Raw genomic sequence first — 24,847 nt, forward strand, 5'->3', positions numbered from 1 at the left:
TGTGAGTGAAGACCGATTCTATCTAAAAAGTTAGCAGATACATTTTCGGTTAAGTGGCATTAACAACGATAATAATGAGAATCGTTGGCGCAAGAATCCATATTGGATCAGGGTATTGAAGTTTGTTAGAGCACTTCATTCCAGACCGTAACGATACACTACAGTAGACTGCAGAAGGCAATGTGGTCAGCATTGCGCTCGCCCGAGATTACCACCCTGATTTGACTGAGGTACTGAGCTGAGTCGTCTGGTATCCGACATCCAGTCACGATAACCAATCCCTTTGCCACCAGTGAGATTTGAATCGTGACCTTCCTTTAGGACAGCTCAGCGCTCTAACCACTTGAGCCATATGGACATATTAACGACGATAGCTCTCCAAATACGCCGTATTTGAGTTCGTGATCATCATTAGCGGGAAAAGCGGGAGCACCATTTTATAGACTTTGTTAGGTTTCAAATCAAAGGGACGGAGGAAGCCGGACGAAATTGGCTGACACTTCATTGGATGGAGGACGTAAGCTTGAGTTATTGAACCTCAATTCCATTTGTCACTATTTATTCAATTCTTTGAATAAATCCGCGGCAGCGGCGCAAAGTGGTGCGTCAAGGAATGCGTTTTCGTTAGGAACGGCAACATAAATGTCTTTCTTTTTCTTCAGCCTTTGTCCCGTTCAGAAGCGGGGTCGGCTCGTCGTGATCGGCTTCGCCATTTGGCTCTATCGGATGCCTGATCTGGGTGCAATCTCGAGGCTTTCAAATCCCCATCCAGCGTATCAAGCCACCGTTGCTTAGGTCTGCCTTTTGGTCGTTTACCATCGACTTCGATGTTCAGACCAATCTTTGCAAGTGAATTCTCGTTTGCACGAATTGCGTGACCATACCATCGAAGCCGCCTCTCTCACAACTTTTCCACGATCGGTGCAACTCCATAACGATCGCGGATATCCTCATTTCGGATGTGATCTAAACGTGTCACGCCACTAGTCCAACGTAGCATCTTCGTCTCCATTACCGCAAGACGTCGTTCATTGTCTTTTATGGTCGGCCAACACTCAGAACCATAGAGAGCGACTGGACGGACGACATTGCGGTAAATTTTAGATTTGAGACGTTCGTTGATACGTCGATCACAAAGAACACCAGTTGTGGAACGCCACTTCATCCAGGTTGCGTTAATGCGTGAAGCAATTTCATAACGCAGCTCTCCATTGGCTGATAGCGTTGACCCGAGGTATTTAAATCGCTCAGTTCTGGGCAGATCACTGCCGCTGACAGTGATTGTGCCTGTTTCATGGGGATCGGTCGTCAAAAATTCAGTTTTGTTTAAATTCAATCTGAGACCGTGTTGCATGAGGCGATCATTTTTGAACAAGTTGCTCGAGATCATTTTTGCTACCAGATGCTAGGAAAACATCATCTGCATAAAGCAGTGTGTAGGGCGCTGGACGTTGGATATCCCGTGCGACGGTGTCCATAACAAGAACAAAGAGGAGTGGTGAGAGGGCACTTCCTTGATGAACTCCAACAGAGACACGAAGCGGTTTTGATACACCCGGCATACTTCGAACTTTACTTTTCGGATCGTGGTAGAGCAATTGAAGCCAGCGCACGAGTTCTTCTGACACGAAGTGTTGCCGTAAAGCATACCAGATGAGTTCGTGTGGTACACGGTCAAACGCTTTCTCTAGATCCAGAAAGGCAATGTAAAGAAGGCGATGCTTCTCAAGGTGTTTCTCCATGAGTAACCGCGCAGCGTGTATTGCGTCAGTAGTTCCGCAGTTCTTGACAAATCCGGCTTGATTCACGGTTATTTCAACGATTTCGCGAATACGGTTGTCAAGAATGCGTTCAAAAATCTTCATGGTATGGGAAAGTAACCGGATCGGACGGTAATTTGAACATTCTGCTGGGCTACCTTTCTTTTTCCATATTGGAACAGTGGTACTTTCCTGCCAGTCAGATGGTGTTCTTCCTTCCTGAATAACCCGGTTAAAGAATTCACTGAGCCACAGTGTTGGGTCCCAGCTCTTCGCTTTCCAGAGCTCAGATGCGATGTCGTCAGGTCCTGTTGCTTTCCCCGATTTCATTTGTTTTATTGCCTCCTCGACTTCAGTTGCGCTGACTGGTGGAACTGCTCCAAATGTCGGCAATGATTGTGGAAGTGGAGAATGAGCAAATTCTTCAGTTGAAATCTGCTCGAAGTATTCTCGCCATCTATCCGTTGCGGCTCGACGGTTGGTAAGCAAAGTACCGTTCTTGTCATTAACACAACAGAAGTGTTCGATATCCTGTGTGCGTTCATCACGGCTTTTAGCAAGTCGATACAGATCTCTCTCGGCATCTCGAGTGTCCAGTTTATCGTAAAGATTTTTGAAATGGTTCGCTTGGGTGACAGCGACCGCTTTCTTTGCTTCCCGGTTGGCATTCTTATAAATTTGCCAATTAGCAGGCGTTTTATCGTCGGGAAATTTGTGGTAGAGGCGTTTCTTTTCACCGACCTTCATTTCAACATCATCATTCCAAAGCCAAGTATCTCGGTTGATGTACCGCAGAGGCCGCTTTGTGGATCGTGTCTTTCATTTGGTTCCATGATTCTTCCACATTCGTAATGGTTGGCAATCGTATGAGTGAGACCGTTTCTTCATTCTTCTCACCAAATCGCCACCATTTAATGCGCGGCGGGCCAGTGCGTTCCTCACGCCGTTTTATCGGTGGTTTAATTCGCAGGACAGCAATCAACGGCCGATGCTGAGGTGCGATGGTCTCATAGGGAACGACTTTGCAATCAGTGACAGTGGTAAAATGTTGACGTCTTATGAGAATATAGTCGATTTGCATTTTATTGTTCCCACTATAAAATGTGGGGAGATGAGACAATCGTTTGATGAACCATTTATTCATAAGTACAAGGTCATGGGTATCCGCAAAATCGATTATACGCTCGCCACCTTCATTGCGCGCTCCGAACCCCTTTCCCCCATGGCACCTGTTACCGTCTGCCTTTTCACCCACATGACCATTAAGGTCGCCGGCAATGATTATGTAATCGTCAGCAGGCACGTGACAAGTCTTTTCATCGAGAAGTTGCCAGAAGGCATCTTTCTCGGCATCAGGTCGGCCTGTCTGTGGTGCATACGCGGTGAAGAAGTGAATAGTGCGATCAGCTGATATAATGGTGAGCTTCATCAGCCGATCATCAAATCGTTCGACTTCTTTAATGGCATCACGGAAACCCTCTGAGATGGCAATGCCAACACCATATTGAGTGTGTGGATTACCAAAATAGAGAAGTTTATAGCCATTTTTACCGCGTTCGCGTTCAATGTCGCAGCTTTTGGAACAAGACCATCGGGTTTCTTGCAGAGCGCAGATGTCAATGCACCTTTTCCGAAGGGCTCTTGCGAGTTCCTCGGTCTTTCCAGTTAGGGTACCAACATTTAGCGTGCAGACACGTATTTGTTTTGTTCGTTGTGTGCGGACTAACTTGCTTACGTCCTGACGCCGTCCATGCGTCAAGAACCCTTGCCCATTTCTCGGCAGGACCGGGGCCCGTCCTGCCGCGTCGACTGAGGCGGACGCCCTAGCATTTCTCCGAGGCTTGTGACTCAATCCGATCATCATGTTTGTAACGACATTCTATGCATTTTCTTGGTCGACCTGTCGCGGGGCCTGTCACCAAGAGAGATCAGGTAGGATTTAGCATAGTAGAATAACTCCAACTATACTCTATTTATCTCTTTCCCTGATCTCAGCATTTTATTTTTGTTTTACTGAGGATAGTACAGAGTACGTTGCCTCAAACCCTCCTCCTTTACCTGGGCTTGGGACCAGCATACTATGTTAATAGCATGGCGGAGTTAAAAAGCAATTGTCTCATACCTTGACTTCCCGTATTTAGGTAGGCAACATAAATGTGAAGAAAGGAAGCTACTTACGGTACCTTCCAAGCCTTCTTTTCTGATCTCAAGACTTTCCCTTCTGGTCCTCCTCTCTAATATAATAATCTCTCTCTATCTCTCTCTCTCTCTAATATAATAATAAAGGTGCATCCTCCAATATGGAGGCCCGAATATGCCAAGCCAGGTTAGGAACCTTAAAGGTCGCGCCTTATTCCACATATCTGGCAGGGGAAGCATCGATTGGCGCTGCGATCCCTTGCGATCACAGCACTCGGGTCCGGAGTTTTACTGCTTCATGGTTGGTCAAGCCGTTCTTTTGTGTTTTACTTTTTTTTCAAGTTTAGCTTGCGTGTTGATCTATCGCTAAGTTCACGTTATGTCCCCCATTGGGTAATGACTCTTGAAGTATTGTTAGATGACACTTGAGGGATCATAGTGTTCAAAGGACGAAAACGTACAAAACTAATCAAAGTGTAAGGGATTATGAGAAAGTCAACTCTCTCCCAAGTAGAAGCACGGACACTTCGAAAGCTATGTATTACTTGAAGATTATTTCAAATTTCTATTTGAAACTTTTATAGATTGTAATATGGAAAGATTATCAACATAGAAGAAAAAAAATATGAGTTTCCTGGACCGGTTACAGCTATCTCCCCCTTAATTTCTTATTGAATATAATATTGGAACATTAAAATTAAATTGAATTTCTAAGATTTTTTTAAGTAAAAATCTTTTCTTGATGATAATCGCAAAAACGGCAATTTTCACCCCAGACTTGAGTTTTGTATAAATTTCCTTCAAATTTATTGCTAAACGCCGTAGTTATCTTATAGATAATAATCAGACGAGGGTAATATACTTTCAGAAAAGCACATATTAAAAAATTAAAGTATTTCACCAAAAAGAAAGCTTCCTTGTTCTTTATTTACTCACACTACTGTAAAAGTGCAAACAGCGAATACTACGTGGAATGTGGTAAACACGGGAATGGGTGGAATTATTTACAAGAGGCGATGGGCCAAAATCATCGCAACTATCAGTACATAAATCCACGAAGAGGCGAAACCGCTTGGAACGGTCAAGTCTAAGTTGGCGCAACAGTTGCCTTTCACTTTCAGACGCGTCGGGGTGAAAAAAGTCCTGGAAAATACAAGATCCATTCGAATCGTCGCTTCATGCTATAGAGCAAACCGAATCCTTTAAAAGTTCCCAAAATGAACGAAACTGCTTTGGAGTTCAATGCGATTGAGGAGCTAGTGTCCGTTGTGGTTCCCGTCTTCTTCGGGATGATTGCCGTGACGGGATTATTCGGGAACTCTTTGGTAATTCTCGTAGTGATTGCAAATCCTCAAATGCGTTCCACCACAAATCTGTTGATAGTGAACTTAGCCGTTGCAGATTTGCTGTTTGTAATATTTTGCATTCCGTTTACGGCCACAGATTACGTGTTGTCCCAATGGCCGTTTGGTGATACTTGGTGCAAATGTGTTCAATATTTGATAGTGCTTTTCGCGCACGCCAGCATATATACCTTAGTTTTGATGTCCCTCGATCGCTATTTGGCTGTTGTGCATCCTATTCGGAGCAGGAGTATAAGGACGGAAAAGTATACAAGGATGGCTATCACGATTCTGTGGGTTGTGATTTGTACCGCATTCTCACCGATAGCATTCATGCATGGGCTTGATGTAAGTATGCCATTTAAGAATTGGGGATGACAAATCACAATTAGGTAAATTTTGGGGATTCACCCGTGTTGTGAAGGGAGGAAGGGATAAAAACGCAAGTAATTGTCCTGAATAGATAAAAATTTTCAAATATTATTTTTAAAAAATCTCCTGTATCTTTTCCATTCTCTGATGTTAACTCAGATACATTCTGTTCAGAAATACTTGTAGTTATTGGTATATTTTTCTTTTATTACACTCTGGGATCTCCACATATACATAAATAGGCAGTTAAGGGAAAAAGCCTTTACGACAAATCTGCATCTACGAGGACGTATTGAAACGTAAAGCAAATGACGTGAATTTGTTATCATGTTGTCTAGAACGGTTGTTTTGATCGTAAATCAGTTGTTTAGAGAATATAGGTTGGGGTAAAAATTTCCCATAATTTTGGAGTAGATAGTACATAACAGTTCATATTTCATTCCAATGATAGGAAGCTTTGCTACAGTTACGATTATGCCTTGCTACATATATATGTGCATAATATCATGGAGATATAAATGTGAAATAAACACAAACTCGTGTAATATCTTGAATCGAAGGAAAGTATCTAGAGCTGTTCCAAACCTCAGTTCTCTGCTATTACGATTAATTTCGAAGTATGTTTACTAAGTAAATTAATTCAGTAAAAGGCCACCATAAAACCTGGATGTCTTCGAAGGGGAAGCTAAAGTAGGTGGTTGGGTGCGTGGTCTTCCCCATTGGTCACACACTGAAAACAGGTCATGTTGGGAATTGATATTGTTGACTTGGTTGATAAAGCAAATTCTGAAAATTGGAAAGCTAGAAGTAGTCACGAGTCCTTTAGTGGTTGGTTAGGTTGATTCGCAGATAAAAATGGTTTTTAGGTTACACAATAATATTGTTACTTTAGTAAGGTGAGGTTAGACCAAAACTAAAAAAAAAGTATTTAATAAATTAGTTTCTACACTTCATGGGTATCCCTGAAACTTGTCAACACGTTGGGATTAACTAAACAAATATTTTAATATTATTTAATAAATAACATATTTTTAGTGGCCAATAGTCCGCGAAAATTCGGCAATGATATCTTATTAATTGGGTCATTTCCTATGAAGTGAATGAACATAAAGTACAAATTCAATCAACTGTTTATTGTTAGTGAGAATAATCGTCATATCTGAGTGGCTCGTTAGTTAATCTCAATCTTACTGGTGGCAGAATAATTTGCATTGTGACTCGATGTCGGATACCAGTCGGCCCACTTGTAACTTAACTCAAATTAGGGTAATTTTCACGAGCGAGTACATTGCTAATCATATTGCTTTGTAATTACTAATTCAAATTGCGACGGTCAAAAGACCATCTTGAGTGGCCGGAGACTACCACCACGGGAGAGCTATCCTAAAAACCTAAAAAAAGGCGAAACTGACAGTGAAAGTCCGCTCGCAAATATTGAACCTCCATCAAAGTGCTCCGTCGACATGCGCTTGACGCCTCTCCAGGAGCGTTGCTCCCCCTGCTTCAGCTGCTTCGCCATAATCTGTGGGGACCACTTCAGCAGGCTGGCGTAGGCAGCGGATAAAATGGACTGAGGAAATGAACCTCTTCATAATCTGTTTCTACTACGAACACAACCTTTGATGCACCAGAGATTCGTCGAGCAGCGAGTCGCAGACCAGTACCACTTTATAACTCGCAGCGACACAATCCCGATCATCATCAAGGAACGTATTCGATTTGAGGTATTCGTGGAAACTGGTGATGGGGGCAGAGGCGGCGGCATTACCAACACCACGCCGCACTGCAGGCAACAGTTTCAGTACTCGTCAAAGAACTCTTCTCCACCGTCCAGCTGAGGTCTCCCCTGAGAATTCTATCTCAAATCAATGAGGAGATTGCACCTCAGCCGTGTGCTGACAAGCTGCTGCAGCAACTACAATCACTTGTGTATTGTGGTGCAGTTACGACTGTTAGCTTGCACGGTCAGAAGATTCGCTTTCGCGTTATTGGTTTGAGTGACCGAAGAGATCCACCATGGAAAATCCGTCTGGAACTGGAAGATCGATCTAGAAAACGTCCAGCAGCGGATATGGACAACTATGTCCAAATTCCGAATGCATCATTCGAAATCCGCCGTGGAGCGGATGAACCTGCCTCCTGACATCATCCTGACGTGTCGGCACAACATCAGCGCGAAGTCTACACGCAGCGCGCTTATTTTTACAGCAAAGTGCAGGCAGACTGTGGACTGACTCCACTTAACTTGAAGGATCGATCTTTCAATCCTGAGTGGGGTGAAGTCGGACCAAGAACGGATCAATGAATGGAGGTCGATCACGGGAACATGTGCGGTTTACCGATATGAGCCGTAAGCAGTACTTGATAGTTCTGCTTACAGTATGTATTGGGACCGGCAAGTTCTAATTGATCGCCATATTCCACATAACAAGCCTGATATACTGTTAGTTGGCAAGACGGGTCGCTCCGCCTATATGTATTAGTAATGTTGCTCTCCCCTTAACAGCAACATCGAACGGAAATACGTGAACAAGAAGGTGAAGGCGAAGAAATTTGGTATCTCGCGCGGGTGGTTGTAGTTTCCATAATATTGTCAGCTACAGGTATTGTACCTAATTCCCTCACGGCTTCCTTTGATGTCCTGGGACTTCCACACAGTCTGGTTCAAACCATGCAGAAGTACTTCATTCTGCATACGTGCTCGACGTCAAATCACGATACAAATTCTATTTGAACCGCGACAGCCATGTGCTCTAACTACTCAGCTATCCGGACCTAAAACTTCTCAAACTCAATAATTTCTAAAAAAGAAAGGCTGAAGATTTCGTCCAGGGCAGCGACAACTCATCAGGCGCTGCTTCACCTCTGCCCTAGAAGCAGCGCGACCGAAAGTAGCAACAGGTGGAAAACGCTTCTTTATAATCGCAAAAACCCGACAAGGGTGCAAATTTAAACCGCCAATACTTTGAGCCTAAGCTAGGCCAAAGCTAGATTTTTGTTTGGAATGTGAGGGATCCTAAGTCCACATCCACTTGATGTTGGACTGGACCAAATGGAGAGTAACTTGCTCTCACGTTTGGTGGTCCACGGACCCCATGTTTCTATTTTATTTAAACTATTTATTTTCAGTGAAAATAATCGTTGTGTCCGGGTGGCTCAGTAGTTAAAGTGCTAGGCTATCTTAGCAGAAGGTCGCGGTTTAAATCTCTGCTAAAATTCCAACTATCCTCCAAACTCCGCCAACATTTTCGAGCAGGCCATCAAATTGATCATCGTTAAGTTAATGGAATAGGACATTCTCAAAACTGATATCGTGCTCGGAGACAACAGTAAGAAAACAGCTTTTGACCCCGTATGGCGATATAGATTGTAACCTAATCCTTAGCTTTCTAGATGGTTGGTAATCCTGAGTGCAAGTCCAGTAGCAGTTCTCCTGGTCTGCTGAAATCCTACAAGGGTGCATACTTCCTATAACCCTATTCTCGCTTTTTACAGCAGACATCCCACGCCCGCTCCAATCCATCATCCCATTAAAATTCTCATTATTTTCACTTCCACGAATGGATGAGGGGTAACTCGTTTGAATTCATATTTGGACCATCTTCACCGACATTTTGTGGCAACTAGCAATCAATTCTCAAAAGTGTCAAACGATACTTTTTGCAGGACAAAATGTAGATGTCTTCCTGTCTGTCAACATCAATTTAACTCCCATTTCCCGTTAAAGAAGGCGTCTATCCAGGAGTTACCATCTTTTGGAACTTCTCTCTCTCTCTGAGAGAAGTTCACATTAACAAGATAAGTCATTGAAATAATTAAAACTTGCCTTTTCTAGTCGTTAGTGTTATTTATTGGTTTTGCAAATACCGATATTTCGGGAACCACTTGTTCCCTTTATTTGTGTTAGCAAGTCTGAGGCTTGTATGCGCTGATGAAGGGAAGTCAGAGACCTATTAATACTGATGAAGGGAACAAGTGGTTCCCGAAACAAGGATATTTGCAAGACCAATAAACAACACTAGCGAATAGAAAAAACAAGTTTTAATTATTTCAAATAATACCGCCTAAAAACATTCAGAAGATAAGTACTATATCTTATCTTTCGTTTAAATAAACCTACGACACAAACGGTTAAATTTAAGGGAGGAAGAAAATTTCTTCGATCTGAACCAATTCCCGTAAGACCTTATTCCCTACACCAGTGGCTACCGTCTATTCGACAGGGGAGGTAGAGAAACTTTCTACATTGACCGCCACTCCTATTCTTACTTAACACGTCCCACAGCCCAAATAAACTGGTCGACGCTGTTTCCAATCCACTTCATTTCTCCATCCCCAAACCATATCCCATCCTCCTCCTACTAAAGCCATTCTTGAAAATTTTTTTGGAATTTTTTTTTGGTAAGCCGACAGTCGCAATACTATCGAAAAGCATGGGGTTTTAAAACGTAGTGCAATTTTTCCAAATGGTAGTCGTTTTCCACAATGTACTATATACTTTTAGGCATGCGAATTATTAGGCGGAGACGGCTTTGCGGTTTCTGCGAATTATATTCAACTTAAAATCACCGATAAATTTAAGCCTAAGCTAGGACAAAGCAAAATTTGTGGAGACATGACTTCTTCTTCTAATCTGACTTCTTTGGTTCACGAACCCCTCATTTCCGAGTTAGCATCCAAGTATTAAACAAGTCGGGAAACCGGAAGCTAGACACTTCAGGTATGAAAGGTTTTGTGTATTTCTTTTATAAAGAGATTTGGATGTGCATTTGTCCCATTAGCATGTACCACGTAAAATATGCATATATTATGTGAAAATGGCCATTTTCAAGTGATATTGACATTCATAGTCTCGAATTTGCAGAGAAGCGACAGCTTTGACCTAGTATTACTTTGTTAGTAATAGTGTGATTTTTACCAAATTTGGCAGGATCATGCTCTATGCTGTAGCCTATATTGTTGCAAAATTTTGTGATTCTAGGGTGAACCTAAGGGGAGTTTTCCTGTCAATTACTAAAAATTACAGTAATGTACTATTATTAACTTTATTTGAACAGGTATCGGTATGGAGGGTATTTCGAAGCCTAGGCAGCATATAGTGACAGCCCCCTGATTTTTTTCAAATTTTTCGGTTGGGTATTATAGTTTCTGAGAATGGGTTCGTTAAAAAAATGACCACTTTCAACCCCTCGCACCCTCCACCTTTTCAACAAATGTCAAAACTAAGATTGGCTTCGAAAAGTACCAATCGAGACCTTTAATTTGATATCCCACATGACTATATTTGATGAAAAAAAAATGTACACCCTCCCTTTGCTTGTATGGGGACCCCCCTTAAATTCGATGTAAAAGGATGTAACTCACTATATGCGTGAGCGTTCACAGTTCCCACTTTTCTACCAAATTTGGTGCCAATCGCTATATCCGTCTCCGAGAAAAATGCGTGTGACGGACAGACAGACATACAGACAGACAGATAGACAGATAGACAGACGGACAGACAGACAGACAGTAAACCGATTTTAATAAGGTTTTGTTTTACAAACAAAACCTTAAAAAAGACAACTGATGGTTTCGTCCAATCCAACTCATTAGACACTACTTCATCCTTGCCATGTGACCAGCGTTACATATAAACTAGCGAAGTAATTGAAAGACAAGCATTTCTTGAGACGGATAGCCACTGGAAGTTGGAAATGGATCACGTCTGATAATCTCGAGTAAAAACGATCGCGAAGGGAGCTATCTGAACGCCCAGAAACGGTCGCAAAGACAAGATTGATTCTTTGTTGCTGTTTGTTTCTTGTTTTTCTTCAAAACTCCTCCTGACTTTGGTTTTCGTAAATAGTTTGTAATTCCTTTTTGACTTGATTCTAAGCCTCTTTTGTTTGAACTTTACAATATCTTTTGATGTTAACTTTCTTCTACAACTACCTCCAATTTCGCTCGCTGCAAACTAACTCGGGCAATGGAATACAATATGCTCCACATTCTCAAATATGTTAACACCATAGGCTAACTGGAAAGTATAAATCCTGCAACTTCATTTTGAGTAAAAGCAGGGACCGAAGAACTTCGTTGGCGCACAGGCCTGACACTCATACGCATTGTGATTGGATGGCGGAAGTGGCAATGGATAGGTTACACTTTAAGGAGAAGCGACAGTGGAATTCACTTTCCTAAGATGACCGAAGAGTGGGCCGCTCTAAGGGTAGTTGGCGCAGAATAGTAGAGGATGAGTGCGAGCGCCTCGGGAAGTCGTGGGGGCAGCTTAACTACATTCCAGGTAACAGTGAACGATGATACGTAGTGTGGTTAACATGCCATATCTCACCTGCCGTGACACTGGAAAAGCGAAAGTCCTTGCGGAATCTTCTGGGCGATAGCTCCATGCACCTGCTTCATGGGGAAACCCAGCTTGCATTTCTAAAAGCTTTTACAAACTCATTGCTCACGACGAATTTGTCAATAAACTCACGGATTCGGGAAATTGTCTGAGCTTACCACAACTCACAGTCCTGACAAAAATCTAAACGGTAAAAGATCAGCAGGTTTGAAGCAATTCAACGGCTGTTTTCAATCAACCTGGGAAATAGTCAAAATTATTGCCATTAGGGAAATGGGGAGAATTCTAGGTCTTATTGACAAACTTCGAACAGCTATTTGAGAGATCGTGTATAGTAGGTTGGTCTTGCATTACGAGGCATAATTACTCATCATTAGTTTGGATTCCGATTCAGACACTCTACCCACCATGCTCTAAGCTATTTCCACAATACGGTGACTACCAGACTGAACGTCAACAACAAACCTATGGTAGCCTGTGGTCTTAATATAAAAACGTCTTTGACTCCGTATTGCAAAAGGTTCACATTTGTAGGTTAATTAAAAATCAGTACCCTATCTGGCCCATAAAAATTGTTATTGATTTTTTGGAAGATCGACATCCCTATGTTAGCCTTGGAAATGAAATCTCGGATCTTTTGACGGTAACATTAGCGATACTGCGAGAGTCTGTCTCTGGTACGACTCTTTATAATAATTTTAGGGCTGACGTCCAATCCCCTGAAATGGGGATTGATCTGATTCAATTCGTCGATGAGACATTAGTCTAGTCTTCAGACCACCAACCGCAGAAGGCAGTTAAAGCGATAGAAAAATACCTCGTAGTTCTCTGCAAATGCTACCAGCAATGGGGTATAAAAATAACCGAGATAAAGACGCAGGTCTGCATCTTTTGGAGGAAATCTAGATACCTTGGTTCTAGATCCATTTACTTAAATTATAAAGGCAGGAACAACACAATGAGCATGCCCTAATCGATAGATAAGTATCTAGGAATCTAACTTAATGAGTTGCTAAAATTCACTCCTCACCTTAAACTCACTATCAGTAAGGCACGTAGTCCATTGAGGAGAATGTACTTTCTTACTCGTAAGAAGGTAGGTTTAGGCACCAAAACCAAACTGACTCTGTATAAAATTCTGATACGAGCAATTATATATTACAGAGACCTTATGTGGATCACTTGCTCATCGAAAGCTATGGAAAAGTGTACGGCCTTTGAACGCCGGACACTAAGCTATTGCCCTGGACTGTCTTATAATTGGCAGACTCAAAATTGCGGCCGAAATGCCGAAGCATACTGGCGAGCAAATGTCAAACCGTCATAGTTATGGAAACGTTTTCCAATCCCAAAATTAGAAGACTCCATCAGCAGGGTAATAATAATCCCATTGGCTAGATTCCTTGGGCGAGGTGAGGTGAGTTTCACCTTCAAATCCCCTCCTTAATGCTATTTGGGTGGTGGGAGTCTATAGAGGATGGAAATGCAATTTGTTAATTGTAAATAGTAGTTTTATGTAATCATGTTAGGTTAGCTTAGGATAAGTTAGCATAAGTAAGTAGTTTCAAATATTTGCAGGCCTTTAGTACGGGCCCAGTTTTTAAGTAAATAAAAAAATGCGGTCTTGAAGATTATTCACTAAGGAAGCTATCACCACACTTGGTAGTTAGGTATAAAATTCAAATTCATCAATCAAATTCAAAAAAAGAAGAAGAAATGCAAGGTCTGGTACGGATAGCAGAGACAGCATGGCGTACTGAATTTGGGCAGTTCGATTTTTAGGTACTACGATGATCAGAAGCATAGCTCCACTTGCGGTAGCTTTTTCGCGTCGACAACTTCAGAAAGCTCGCGTAGGCAGCTGTTGAAGGGGACCGAGAATATATACCTTTATCAGCTACCCCTTTTATGAAATAACAACGGCGGAACAGGTACAACCTCTTCGTAACAGGTATAACTTCTTAATGCTTCTGTCATCTAGTGCAACAGCACTAGAGATTCGTCGAGCGTTTTCCGCAATGCACGTCTGTGACTGTGCAGCGGGTTGCAGGTCAATACCTGCGTGTTCGACTTGAGGCCACCGTCGAAACTAGTGTCCAAGAGTCAATGGGAGCGGTGGCATCAATAACATACTGCTGTAGCAGTTTCAATATTCCCCAAAGCACTTTTCTTCACCCACCGGCGTAAGTTTCGGCAGAAGTTCGGGACGAAGTCCAAAGAGCGTGGATAGAATTTTTGGAAATGGATCCTTTGAAGAGACCAGGTATTCCTAGTCTCTATGCATCCATAGCAACTCTGAGAAATTGATCTCAAGTCTCTTGTGTATTGTGTGGTAAAAATTCGCTTCTGGGCTATTGGTTTGAGTGACCAAAACGATCCACCATGAAAAATTCATCTGCAAGGTTGGCATTACTTATTAAGATAGGATAATGCGGCAGATTCTTTCTGTAATCAGTTAGTTACGACGATACGACGAAAGTCACTCCAGACGTGTCTAGAATGCAATATATGCGAAGACCAGCAATCAATCGATCACTAAATCCCAACAGAACTTCCAAAAGGAGAAATTTACGGTAACGGAAGCACAAGATTATTCAGATGTGCTTTGCGGGGTTACCCGCCTAGCATACTGAGCATGCTGAGTGGATTATGACTGAAGGCATCAGCAGGCACTATGCCGAGCATGAATTTTATGGAAGTTACACAAGACGAGGTTCTACTGAAATAAATAGTTCCAAAAACTGAAAAGGTTTTGGTTTGGATCGGCTAACTTGTGTAAATACCTAGAAACTCCGCAAGGTATTCATCGTCGGGTAGGTGATTTGGCCGATGCTCTGTTGTACGAATTCCTGCAATTTGCGAAGTTCCTGCTGAAATCGCATTTCTCGGGGCAGAATAAAATAAGCGCAATAAATTTATTCGCTATCCCTTCACTGGCACATGCATTCGGAATATTGAGAGGACGAAGACCGAACTGGAAAACATCCAGCAGCGGATACGGACTATTATCTCCAAATTCCGAATGCATCACTCAAATTCTGCTGGGGTGTACAACCCTCATTCTGGCGTTCTGGTATGATGATTTCAAAGAATTTCAAATTCCATGAAAAAAGTGTTCTTCTCGCTTAAGGTAAGTTCATACCCTGTTTCCTTCTAAATGCCAAACAAATGTCATTTACTGAAATTTCTCCTAAATAAAGCAGTTAAAATATTCAAAAAATATAGTTGTTATACATTTTGATAAACAGTTTATCTAAAGTCAAAAATAACATAAAAAGATGAATACCGACATTTTTTAGTTCTTCTTTTATCTACATATAAATCATTTTCGCTGCAAACAAAGTGGTTTTTTCCATGCAATGTATTTGCTGGTATTTTTCCTTTGAAGAGTGAAGAGGTAAATAATAAGAACATTCATTTTTGCATTGGGCAATCCCATTTTTCATTTTTATATTATAATTTTATTATTCAATTATTAATGGATGACATTTCGGAGTATTAATATTAAAATCAGTGAGCGGTACGCCTGAATTCGTTCTTCTGTCTGGCCACCTCTTTATCTGCTAGTTTTGTTTGAAAAGGTGAGACTTAAAGTAAGGCATGCCTTAGTCTCAAAACCTAGTCAATTTGAAAAAAATCAATTAAATGAAGTTATTCAAAATGTATTTCATGCAAAAGAAGATATGTTAAGCGCTGTAAGAAGTGATTAGTAATTAGTTGGGAGACTACTTGGAAACGTCTTACTAGTGTTTCTAATTTTTTGATTTTTTTTAGTTTCTTTGGCGTAAATTGAGAAATAGATGTAGAATAGGTGGGCCTCTATATCCTTATTAAATTATATTCCATCCCCGTTGTAAAGATAGAAAACCTAAACCTCTAATTTCCGACTACGAGCCAGCTTGTTACAAGTTTCCTACATTATTCATCTAATTGATGGAAGTATTAATAATATTCTTTCACACCATTGTTTTTCCAATAAAATCATTGAATGATGTTAACAACCTAAACGTGTGAATTTTTTACCCCATATAGTTAGTGTTTGTATTTCCAAAGTAAACAATTTCCAGAATAAGACAAAGCATGAGTAGAATGGGGTTGCTTTATGGTAACCATACGGACCATGGGCACTTCTCTTCCAATTATGAACCTTGAACATTTTCGGTAGATCTACTTATATACTTAAAAATTGGGAAATTCAACTGAAATCTTTAAATGATTTTTCCAAAAAAAAGCATATGAATTGCAAAACGATTACATTTTTCTATTAATCACCCATATCTTCTTCAATAAACAAATTCTGGTTTGTTTATAAGTTGAAAGTGAGTGATAATTACTCGATTTTAATCTTTTTTAGAATTGATTCCATCTGGTGTTCGAGCCCAGAAGCACGGAGAATATAGTATCTGGTGCGGGAAGTGTGTATGTAAAACGATTAAACTTTTTGTTTTTCCTTCTTTCTTTATAACTTGATGAAAATGTATCTAACAAAGGTTGCAATCGGGAGTGTGTAGAATGGTTTTTTTCTTTTTATATTTTTAGAAGATAATTTGAGTGTGTAAGATATTTATATCTTGCATGCGAAACATGAAGAAGCTTTTTTTATATTGTATATTTGAAATTTATTTTGTTATTGAAAGAATTCGACTTGTTTACTGATAATATTGCCGACTTGGTGTTCATCAATGAATAAATCAAACTGTAATAAAAGCGATAAATGTTTATAAACTTTTTGAAAATCTTCAAAAGATTTCTCTAGCTTGAAAAAATGTTGGCATACCATCTGAAAAACAAATAATTGGTGAATTGTATGATGTTTTGAATCTTTTTGAAAGTACTCTTCAAATATGGTTAATTTTGATTAGGTTCTAGGTAATAAATCATTAAAATATGCTTGCCATACTTATGATATGATTGGTTTATGGTTTTTGAGAAGTAACTCAAGTTGCTTGTGGTGCAGCGGTGTTAAAAAATTCCAAATAAATTTGTTAATTCGATTGACAGTTGCCACCACCGGTGTTCTCCGTGGCAGAGTAGGCCTGGATTAGGTCGAAAAAAGAATTGAATTTGAAAAATGAATTTTGACATGTCAATTAAGAAAAGAGTATATACAAAGTTAAGTTTCTCGTCCACTTTATGTAATAAAGTTATTAAAATTATAAAATTGAATAAAGTTTTTATGATTGATTTCCTTCTGCGGTTTCAACCCATAAACAACAAGTTTGTAGACTTTATAAAAGGGCTTTGCGAAATCTAGAGGCATAGTCCGATCGAAAGCATATTTATCGCTACCAAGCTATACTCCTGAGGAAACGGTTTGACGAATCGAGTTGCACGAAAGATTGCGGAAAGCTCAAGATTTCCTCGAAAAGCTTGTTGTTGCTTGTTCCTATATCTACATATTAAATCACTACAATGTATATAATAATGTAGCTAATATTTAATTCCGTAGTCTATAAATTATGACATTTATGAGCGATACAATGACCTCTCTGGTTGCGAATGAAATCTGGCTCATTAGCACCGGTTAGCACTTGTTGCTGTAGATGTGGTTCCAGGAACTCTCTTATCCCTACATTCCCAGTAGAGATATCAGCCAAAAATCTTCAAAAAGTAGGGTCTCCTGACTTATCTATCTAAAATTGGACGGATAAAGGGGTCTTTCATACTTAACTTTTCGATTTTTACTGTTCCAATATTTGCATTTCCGTTTATGGCCACTGAGATGAAAAGGTGTTTGTTGGAAAACGGAAACGTTACTGAACGGTTCAACATTTTCTAAATTCAGTTTATTAGGATTCAATTCATGCAGTAATTGGAGCAAAGATAAATCGATAAATCTGGATTAAGTCAAATTGAAGCTCTATTTTACTTCACCCTCTTCTATCTGTCAAGTTGTGTAATTCACACGCAAAAGGTGTACCTCACAATAAAAACAAGTCGGGAAACCGGAAGCTGGGCGCTTCATGAAAGGTTTTGTTTGTTTTTTCTGTGAGTATATTTAACTGTAGAACTATCCCATTTGTACGTAGCCCGTTATGAATATGCATTTAGCATGTCAGAATTAGCACTTCGGGTTGTAAATTTACACGGTAAAGGCAACTTTGAGCTGCTGTAACTTTGTTACTAATAGTACGATTTTGATCAAACTTGGGGATAATATGCTTCATATTATATTTTATACTACTACCAAGTTCTATAACTCTGGGATAAACTCAAGGGGGGTTTTACCCAATTTTCCCAAAAATATTGTAATATACTATTATTAACTTAATTTGAACAGATATCGATATGGAGAGTACTTTGAGGCCTGGGCGCCATATAAAGGCAGCTTCATTTCTTCAGATTTTTCGGTTGAGTAGTCTCTGAGAATGGGTCCGTTAAAGAAACCATCACTTTCCACCTCTCCCACTCCCCACTTTTCCAACAAATCTCAAAACTAAGACCGGCTTCGAAAAGTACTAAGTAAGGCCTTTCATTTGATACCCTACATGACTACATTCGGTGAAAAAAAATTTTAGACCCCTTTTACATGTGCGCCCCCCCCCCCCCCCCCTCCCTAAATTCATAGCATGTCTCGGGGTCCACAGTTCCCACCTTCTCACCAAATTTCGTGTCAATCGGTATAGCCGTTTCTGGGAAAGTGCTTGTGACAGACAGAATGACAGATAGACAGACAGACAGGCACTCTCGACGTGAAGGATGCCTTTAGGCAAAGTGGAGCAAAATAATCGCGGCTTTAACCAAATTGGGCGCTCCTAAATATCTGGTGCATTTTACGATTACGATTCGGACGATGGACCTAAGATGTATACAACAACCTGCGGGGTTCCACAAGGATCAGTCCTCGGTCCTCTCCTGTGGATAATAATGTATGACGGGATTTTAAAGTTGCAACTACCCAAAGGAGTGACAATCATTGGCTTCGCAGACGATATCGGAGTAACTATCGTGGCCCAAGACATTGATGAGATCGAGGTACTCATAAACGAGGTAATTTTTGAAATCAGGTCTTGGCTAGAGGAAGCTGGTCTGACACTCGCGGAGCATAAAACCGAGGTAGTCTTGATTACAAAGCAAAGGAAGCAGACGTCGATAAAGATCAGGATTGGTGAACACATACAGTCGCAACCAACGCTTAAGTACCTAGGAGTCATGGTTGACCAAAGACTGAAATTCAAGTCTCATCTTGAAAATTTAGCAACCATGGCTTCCGGAGTGGCTACATTGTTGGCAAGAATGTTGCCAAATATAGGTAGTCCTAGGCAAAGCCGTCGGCTCCTGATCTCGAGTGTTGTTAGCTCCATCTTGTTTTATGCAGCTCCAGTCTGGGCATCGTCTTTGAAGGTGGAAGCAAACAGAAGAAAAATCGCAGTCCCATACCGATTGAGCGCATTACGTACGTCATGCGCTTACCGTACAACTTCAGATCAAGCAGCTTGTGTGATAGCCGGCAGGATCCCCATCGACTCCTTGGCGAACGAGGGCCGACGCCTCTATGACTCATCACATGCAATCGGTGAGTCCTATACCAATCGTCGGTAATTGGCACGAAGTGATTCTATTTTGGAACGGCAAAAAAGGGGGGATGATTCACCTAAAGGACGCTCGACACACAGGATTATTCCAGATGTCTCTAAATGGATCAAGCGAAGGCACGGTGAGGTGAGTTACCACCTAACTGAATTCCTAAGCGAGCACGGAGGGTACGGTGCATACCTTTATCGCTTCGGGCGTGACGACTTCCCGTATTGTCCGACATGCGTGATGATTCCGGAAGATGCGGAGCATGTTGTTTTTAACTGCCCGTGATTCACTGCACATAGAGCGGAGGCGGAAATTGACGCCGAGGCAAGGTTGACACACGAGAATATCGTGGACCACATGCTAGCCTCTGAAACATTTCGGAGGGCGGTGGAAAAATTAATGAAGACGATCCACAATCTGCTGAGGAGGGAGGAGCTTCGGAGGAAAGTTACAAATAACGACAGAAGCCGCAGTTCATAACTGATCCTGCCCCGCGATGTAATACCGAAATGGCAGTCCCGCGGGGTAAGCGAAGGAGAAGGAGGTGGTTTTAGTGAGTAAAAGTCTCAGATAACCGTATAGCAGGAGCCAGCGGTAGCTTTTGAACCTTTCCCCTTTCCAACGTATAAAAAAAAGACAGAAAGACAGACAGACGGACAGATAGGCAGACAGACAGACATTGAACCGATTTTAATAAAAAGTAAAACAAAACCTTAAAAACGAACCACTGTTCAAGTAAATATGCTTTACACTAAAGACATTTTGTGACCTCACAACCTGATCACACCTCCAACCGCTTGGGATTGCACGCGAGTTCAAATTTAAATACGACCTAATTCATGGTCTACCTTACACTATCTCGGGATATGTCTTTTTAGACCGCTTACTGTCCGCGATGCTCGCAGGCTTTCGCGAATGCTGGAACACCTCTCCAAAGCAGAGAAATAAGGAGAAACTCCCAAGGAACCTTAATAAGAAATAGAGGGTCATCTCCCGCTGTTACTCACATCGACTACGATTTTTTCCAGATGGTACTTTAGGGAGCGGTGTCCCTTCGAATGCTTTAATAAGGTTTTGATATTTGCTATTTTAGGGGACAGTAAAAATGTCGATCTAACGGCATCGGGGTCATTCATAAAGTTCAGAGCAGGTTCTACAGGAGATGACTGGGAACCAAAAGCACTATTATGGAGTCAGACCCTTGCTTCTCAGCATCTTCATTACTTGTCCTTGCACTTACATTAGGAGCGTTTCGTTTAGTCGACGAGTTTGAACAGCTACTAACAGCAGCTTGCATCACTTAGTGACTTGCACCCTTGCAATCATATACTGCGTCCGGAAAATTGCAGGTAGTTTCTATCTTTACATCGTCAGTGTAGGGTTACGTTCAGATTGTCTCGTCCACCATAGGCCATAGTAAGAACAGGCGAGATAACCTTTCATGCAGACAACCCATAAGACACTTTGGCCCAATCGACTTACTTTTGACCATAGTGTTGAGCTTCTTCGACTTCATAATGACAATAATTTAACTGATTGGCCACGATCACATCGATTACTTCTGTTACCAGGTAAGGCGAATTTCAATCAATAGTCTAGAGTTGTAGTTTGGAATACTACTATATAATGGTAGCTTGCTCTTTATCTCGAACGAATCTATCTTTTCCGTAGCCAAAGAACGCAATTGACTTGATGACAGTTTGCATGGTCGGACATATGTAAACCGGACACCGCAAATCAGTGAAGGTATTAAGTGGAAAACTGACGAAAGCTCCACGAGATGAGATGAGACCTTTGCTGGATGAGGGCATGAGTACGTCTGCACCTCCATTTGCGGATATTCTTACAGAAATCAAACATGAGTAAGGTAAGGTAAAGGACTACCCCTACATTTTTCAGGTGCAAGAGCAATGGAACCGAGGTATGCAGCGATTGCCAGGCTCCACTTCGGGCTTTGAGTAGTCTCTCACCTTTGAAATCGTTCAAAAATACAGAAAGCGTTTGAACTCTATTTCTAGATTCAATGCGGTGGAACTACTCTGAGTACCTGGTCACTGTGGTGTAGAGGGAAATGAAATCTCGAATGCCTTAGCAAAAGAGAGTTTAATCTCCCGCATGCCTGGACCGGAGTTTGCATTGGAGTATCATTAGCATTGGCTAAGGCTGTCTTCATAAACTGGGAACAAGGTTTTTATAATGAAAATTGGCAGAGCCTAAATGCTGCTAGACACACGTAAGTTTTCTTGTCAGGATCTAACACGCATCCCGTCTAAAAGCAGGAAGGCATGCAATAACTATCGAGGTAAGCTTGGCCAACAGTTCAAATACCATCCGGTTCAATGAAAATGGGCTTATGATGAATCTCTGTGAGCAACCCCTTTTGACATTTATCCACACGGTTACCCTAGGTAATGTACCTTTTTTGTAGGTAGGGAGTGTTGTACTCCGGCAGCGGTACGACGTCATCCGTATACTAACTAAACACTTTCTCGTCATTTGACACATTATTTTACGCTAGATCCCCCACTCTCTCGCCTTCAGGAGGTTTCAAGTTAGAGAATTCGTATCACGAGTGCGGGGAGGGGGAAAGGAATGGTTAGTTGAAGGAATCTCTTGTCATCCGATTCCTCCACCAGTCGTAATGTGAAACAAGATTCAATCTACCGGCGCTCCGCAGAATCTTTCTGACAACGTGCAACCCTCTGTTCTGCATAGAGTAGTTGACGAACTCCATCTCAAGTGTTGAGTATGCCGAGCAGTTGGCTGATGGTGGAACCCCAGTTTATATACCTCTGGCGGGATACTACAAGAACCTGGCGCCTTTTATATTGAAAAGCGGGCATTCCTCGGCATCTTCAACCCTATTTTCATCAAAACGTTTGGAATGTTTAGGAAATAATGCCCGTAAAAATGAGGTCCATCTGGTTGGTATTAAGTAAGCTGGGTTTGTACAGAACTCCGATTTCCCGTATGACAAGTTTTAAACCAAGTTCCCACAGATTGAGCTTTGTTTATAGGTTTGCGAGACTCCTTTTAGCTGATCGGGATTCTCTCATTGTAGTTTATCTGCCGAGAATTGTCCAGAACGCCCACCCGCACATCGGCGGCACCAGTAATTCCGCCGTGAAGATTAAGTTCGAAAGTTAATACACCTTCGAAATCAATATAGGTGAAAACAAACATGCTCCATGAACCGACACCAGAGTAGAGAAGCTGGGAATCAACCATTGCGGCCATTGTGCTGGTATGATTTCAGGTTTTAAATGGAACCATACAATCGTTGCACGGATGGTTGTATTTAGACCCAAAATGTAAATAAATACTTATTATTATTTGCCTACTTGTGCTTTCTCTGAATCTAAGAACATTATCCAGAGAAAGGGAATGCGCAGACTCTTCGTTGAAGAAAACCTTACGAAGGGTATCTTCGTCTAAGGTCTGAGGAAGCCCGGCAGCTGCATTCGAAGTGCAGGGCCGTCTCTTCTTCATTCTTGCTTTGGCTGTATATGACCAAGACCATCACTTCGATTTTTTCTATGTGATAGTTCAAGGGGTAGTGTCCCGTTAAAAGGCCGACTAGGGTTCTCATGTCCCACTTTTTAAGAGACAATAAAAATGCTGCCCTGGGTTCCTTCACAAAGATTTTCACCTGTCGGAAGAAGTTCAAATTTCTCGATTTGACTGAGTGAATCCTTGCCTGGCATCCACATCAGGAATATTTCGTTCAGTCGGTTAAGTTTCAGCAGCACCTAATGACAACTCCACACAATAGCTGGCTTGATATGTCGTTGCGATTTAGTGTTGATAATGCTGCCAGATTGTCGGAACAGATTCGAATGATGAGACATGATGAGAATGGCATATATCTCCGCCTGGAATATGGTCGTCATTTTTCCGAGAGGTCGAGCCAGTGCCATAATCGGATTTTCCGAGAACACCCCTGCGCCCGATCCGTTTTCCATGACTGACCCGTCGATGAATATTACTAAGCTGAGGCTATTTATCATTCTACTCTTTTGGTGCTTACGACGGAGTATGTCTTTTCGAAGGTGAATGTGGAAACTATTTGATCAACGGGCATCAGCGCCACCTGATGTTTGCCTCCAGATAGACGCATAACCGAATGATTGGCCGACTCTCCATGCGCCAATATTATCAAGGCTGTATGCGTTGTTAGCTTCTTTTAAGGGGATTGGTTGTAAATTTAAAATAGTTTCGAGTACCACGGCCGGCATACTACTTGTTGCTCCAGTAATACTTAGGAAACCTAGTCTCTGAATCTCGTCAGCAGCTTCTGGGTGTTAGCAAAGATCAGTCTGGGCCACCACATGATACACGTATACATTAAAATGGGTTTTATTATGGATGTATATATCCAATGAACCCGTTTTGGTGAAAGACCACAGGTTTTACCTATCGCAGTCCTATAGCACCAGAGCAATCTGCAGGATTTTTGGTATTGTTTCTGGATAGGGTGCTTCCATGTTAGCTTAGAGTCGAGATGTACTCCTAAATATTTGACTGTTTGCATCAGTTGGATTTCCGCCCCTGTTAAGGTGAGTAGCGTGTAGCTGCCTCAGTTGACGTTCCTAGTGAACATAACTAGTCTAGTCTTTCTAGCGTTCACCGTGAGTGTTGCATTCAGGCGATCACATACTGTGCCCGCCAACTTCCTGATAATTATTACGGCTAGATCGTCCGAAAATGCTTGTGGGAAGACCTTTGTGCCCTCCAGCAATAGCAAGGAATCCGTTACCAAGAGCCATAACAGAGGAGAGAGCACCCCTCTCTGTTGGCAACCCTTAAGACGCCCTGCCTCAATAGACTTCTGTCCGACCAATATGTGGATCTTCCCCCACTCCAATATGTGAAGCATCCGCCTGATTAACAGCGATTCGATTCCATGCGGCAAGACAGCGTTACGAATTGCGGCGGATGAGGCATAATTGAAGGCGCCTTCGATGTCCATGAATGCGCCTAAGGCTCCGAAATAATCTCCGTTGCGATATCTTATATTTTGGAAATTCACTGCAAACCACCTTGAGGGGGAGGAGGAGCATATTAGGAGGTTCTCAGAATCGAGTTTCTTTTATTGTAAAGATCGTTAGCTTGGCTATCTCAGAATTAGCTGCGGAAATTTCCAAGCGAAATTCGTCGTCTTTTAGATTTTATGGGCGTAGAGCCGAGCGATTACTTGATTATACAGGGTGCGGCAGCATAACTTCCTTTTTTCAAAACTCAATAAAAACTATTGTAGGTATCGGAAAATATTTATTTATTTTTTATAATGTAGGTACATGTCTAACGTTTTTATTTACATTGTTTTGAAGATCAAATCTGTTAGGTAACGTCCCCCATTCTCT

The 24,847-nt window shown here is 41.6% G+C and overlaps 1 protein-coding gene across 1 annotated transcript in view; it reads left to right on the plus strand.

Annotated features, from left to right (window-relative positions):
• Positions 1-4,948: 4,948 nt before the first annotated feature.
• LOC119657223 (allatostatin-A receptor) overlaps positions 4,949-24,847 on the plus strand; it is a 36,207-nt gene continuing 16,308 nt past the window's right edge. The window contains exon 1 of the mRNA XM_038064034.1: positions 4,949-5,590. Within this exon, the coding sequence (XP_037919962.1) occupies positions 5,117-5,590 (474 nt within the window). The 5' untranslated portion in view covers positions 4,949-5,116. The remainder of the gene's footprint in view (positions 5,591-24,847) is intronic.

This window comes from Hermetia illucens, chromosome 5 (assembly GCF_905115235.1).
Source record: "Hermetia illucens chromosome 5, iHerIll2.2.curated.20191125, whole genome shotgun sequence".
Classification (NCBI taxonomy): domain Eukaryota; kingdom Metazoa; phylum Arthropoda; class Insecta; order Diptera; family Stratiomyidae; genus Hermetia; species Hermetia illucens.